Consider the following 4,286-nt stretch of genomic DNA (forward strand, 5'->3'; position numbering starts at 1 on the left):
ACTATATATATGACCCTATGAAACTATATATATAAGATTTGGTCTATAAGGTGCCCATCTACGCTGACTTCTGACTCGAGACTAGCACTGCTTTAACCACCTCTCATAGTCCTAACTGTCTCTATATTTTTAAAGAAATCTGACAGTGCTAGTTATACTTCATCCCACAATCAAAACTAGTAACAATGCTTTAATGGTCAAAGTGCCAAAAGTAGATATGCAAAGTTTATACCAGCACAACTTGGAGACCGAATTTACAACCTGAGTTCAGCAGATCTTACTCGGACATCTGGTGCATACTTTTATTTTATATGGCTTTTAACTACTGAACCAAATAAAAGCTTCAAAGCCTTTATTTGGTTTAGTAAAGGGAATAATGTGTCCAACAATCTCTTGTGCGTGTCTGTCTTATCTAACTAAAATGCCCACTACTCCACGTGCCTCGGGTTTTTTGCACATAGAGATAAAGCAAAATTAAGGGAGACAAGAACTGGGAACATGAAGCCTACAGTTCTACTGATGGGATTTTCACCTGGGTGAAAGGAGGAAAGAAGAATACAGCCCTCACCTTTCTTGTCCCTGACACTTCCAGCCATGCCTAGGGACTTGAAAGTCATGGGTGGAAAGTCTGGCCACAGAGCTTTTATTAAAACTAACATAAGTTGTGTGGCAAGATTCTTCAGCTGCATTTGAAGAAAAAATATTATTTGTCCACTACTGCAGCAAGCCAGCCAAAATTGGCTTCCAGTGAATATGCACACCAGTTCCTTTCGATTCCTTTCATTAACACTGGTGAGTGCAGTATATGCCCAGCAATTACCCACACATATTGTTTACACTTGAACAAAGACTTGAGTGGCTCAAAAACATTTAAGTATACACAGTAATAGCAACTTAGAAACAGTCCAAGCTACAGTATATTGAAGGAAAGCCCAAGTAAAAGTGTTGGAAAGAATTGGTTGCCTCCTATCTGTCATATTGAATGTAATAGTTTAGAGACACTATCTTCTAAGTGTTTCAACAGAGAAACCAAGGTCCGCTCTACACATTAAATGTATCACACAATTAACTGGTTAACTGCACAACTACCTTAGGACCAGTTACACATGCAAAATTGCTATGACACAAAAAGCTCCAAACAGCTATAAATGTTAGACCTCAAAAATGTGTACTAACTTTATAGATGGTTGCTACTGAACTTTAATTTGCATGTATAGCAGGGTGGGACTCCCCCTATACCGGCAATAATGGGCAATTGGATCTAATACAAAATCCCACAATCATACCTTTACCTGCACATGTAGAGGGGTTTTAAATCACATCACTTCTGGAACTTTAGTTAAACTGCTCAGCACACATAGCGTTCAAGCAGGTTTTTCTTTCTTTTCTAAAAATGAGGTTAATCCATAGAATACAAAGTCCTTGTTCCCAGCAGATGTGCAAATGAATCGGCTATCAACAGTCACAGCACACCCAGATACGATGCAAGAGGCGAGGCAGGCATTCATTTTCATACTAGATTCTAATTCTCGTTGGAGAAAAAGTCCTGCCCTAATCTCTAAACTAATCCTTTCCTCCTCATTTGCCATACACAAGGTCTTCTCACCCACAAATATAATGACAATGTTGGTGGTGAATTCAGCAACACCAAACTCAACAAAGACTATCCAGACTACTGCACATGTCAGGCATGAATTTTGACAAACTGATCTGGAAAAAAATAAGTGTGTCGCATTCAGAAATATCTGTAAGGAATCAGTACTACTACAAAGGAAACCACGATGAAAGGTATTTATGACACACGTGCTCCAGTTTTACTTCACCCAAGAGGAGGACTGGTTTCTTTAAAATGAGAACCTACATAATGATAGCCAATGCACTGATTAGGGGGGAAAAATTCTTTCCTCTAAACTCTAGAACCCTCTTCTGAACACATACACCATTTTATTTAAGTCCTACAAGTGGAGATGTATGCAGAATAACCGCTAAAAGAATGAGATGCAAGCACGGGACAAAATAAAAGACACACTTCCTGCAGGACTAAAACCATTCAAAATAACTTTATAAATTCTGTCACATTTCTGCTTTGTACAGCGTTCTGTCTTATTCCTCAAGCTGGTTACTGAAAAGTTGCAGTCTTTGCTCTTTGTTTTCTTTGAAAGGCAGCTTAGTTGAACACAAAAAAAACAACTATCAGCTCATTATTTACAGAAGTGCAACATAATCTCCCAGCCCCCCAAATTAAACTCCTCATTAACAAGATACTTCAACAAAATGTAAATAAACGCCACATCTTGAGCAGTGTTTTCTAAAGTCAATTTATAAAGGTTAGCTCACTTTTGCAACTCCTGTACGACAGAGTGAGTCAAACTTTCACTCGCCATCGAGCAGACTAAAAATACCACATTTCAAGTATTAAATCAGTCTGAGAAATTGCTAAAGACGATCCATAGTTTGATAAATAAATGCAATGGAAACAGTATATCTCTCTCTATATACTGCATATAAAAAATGGCGTCCAGTTTCAAACTGTTAGCAAGACAGGTGCGCAGACCAAAAGTGTGATCAAAATAACCCTGAAAGCTCTAGAATATCAACACCCCCCCCCGAAGTTTAACAACATCTTCTGAGTTTCCACTGGAACTATTCTGCTGGTCGGGGGGCTTCTGAAGACTGTCACTTAGCTCTGCACCTGTTGTTAATCCAAGACAAAGTTCTATTCCCATATGGAAACAATGATGATTCAGCAGATAAGTCCAATTACATCCTGCTCCTTTGCACTTTGTTTTCAATGAGATGCAACTGCAGACCTATTTTCCCTGGAATAATTAACGTCCATGGCCAAAATAATCCCACCTTCCTTCAGGCTGGGTCTTGTTTTTTTTTCATTTCTCCATTTCACGCATCTCTTCAATGTCAGTCTTTTTGTGTTTCCTCATATGTTTGTATTTCTCAACATATGCCTTTACCAGATTGGCCACCTTCATGGGATTGATTTCTCCACTTTTGCTATGACAAATCTGTAAGGGTAAACACAGTAGGTCAGTCATTTCAGGTTAGCAACAAAGACAAATGGTCAAACTATTTGCACTTCAAATCTACCTAAAGGACTTCCCCCAAGGGTGTATCAGATACTGTAATAGTTTCATAGTTGGTAGGGTTGGAAGGGACCTGAGCAGATCATCAAGTCTGACCCTCTGCCAGGGTATGCTGATCAGAAGCAAACATGATGGGTAAGGGTAGCAGATCTTATGCTGCTCTGGCCAGTGTACAGCACTGCAGTGCTCCAAGTTGACCCTCTATTCGAATTCACTAGTAACAAACACAACACACAGATGGACAGATATTTGGCTGGGGTGATATGACCCCGGCACCCGTTGTTGCCTGGGGCAGGGGGTCGGACCTGATGATCTGTTTAGGTCCCTTCCGACCCTAAGCACCATGATACTATGAACAGTACATAGACCTACCTCAAGCTTGCTACACAAACAAAGCTGCTGAGCTTTTCTTGACAGGACATCTATTACTACACCCTAGCTATCCTTGTCTCGGAGACATCAACCCTTTGTCTACTACTAGAACAAAGCTTGCTAGATGCACCTGGCCTAGTCCCATACTAACTCAGCTAAAGTCCAACATTCTCTCTACAGAATTACAGATATGACCGCATATCTTCTTTCCTACAAGCTATTCAAAACCTGCTTTGAAGACAACATTCATTTCCTCACAAGCTTTCTTTATAGCACTCACTCACAGCATTTGATTCACATTTTGAAGCAATCTATCTTTGTATCACAGAGCTGAATGTGTGATACCAGACCTATTTTACAGATATGGAATTTTAGGCACAGCAAGAAGGTCAACAGTATCTATCCACTTCAGGTAACCAATCTGACAAATTAAGGGCCTGTTTTAAAATCCCTAGAATATTTAGGATAATGTAACACTTCACATGTTTAGAGCACAATTCACATCAACTGCTACTGTATAAGCTCAGCACCTCTGCTAATCAGAATCCAGACCCTTCAGGCTGGTGAAGAAAACAAGAAAGACAATTAGTGACACATGAATGGAAAAGGTTTCATTTATGTTGGGTCTAACCAAGTAAAAAGGAGTAAGAATAAGGCACCAGGGAATTTGGGGCCCCTACAGGACAGACTTGGCAATCTGGTGATTGCAGCTAACGAAAAAGCTGACCTCTTTAACAAACTATTTGGCTCCATATTCCTGAACAGGGACCAGGACATTTCCCCCACTAGGATTAAGGACAGACCCAGGGGAAGCAC

At 40.0% G+C, this 4,286-nt stretch overlaps 1 protein-coding gene across 3 annotated transcripts in view; it reads right to left on the reverse strand.

Moving 5' to 3' along the window:
• Positions 1-1,363: 1,363 nt before the first annotated feature.
• PHRF1 (PHD and ring finger domains 1) overlaps positions 1,364-4,286 on the reverse strand; it is a 75,972-nt gene continuing 73,049 nt past the window's right edge. For all 3 annotated transcript variants that reach the window (XM_019519806.1, XM_019519805.1, XM_019519807.1), the window contains one exon: positions 1,364-3,020. In XM_019519806.1, coding sequence (XP_019375351.1) covers positions 2,886-3,020 — 135 coding nt within the window. In that variant the 3' untranslated portion in view covers positions 1,364-2,885. The remainder of the gene's footprint in view (positions 3,021-4,286) is intronic.

This window comes from Gavialis gangeticus, unplaced genomic scaffold (genome assembly GCF_001723915.1).
Source record: "Gavialis gangeticus isolate Ggan-Ray unplaced genomic scaffold, GavGan_comp1, whole genome shotgun sequence".
NCBI lineage: Eukaryota > Metazoa > Chordata > Crocodylia > Gavialidae > Gavialis > Gavialis gangeticus.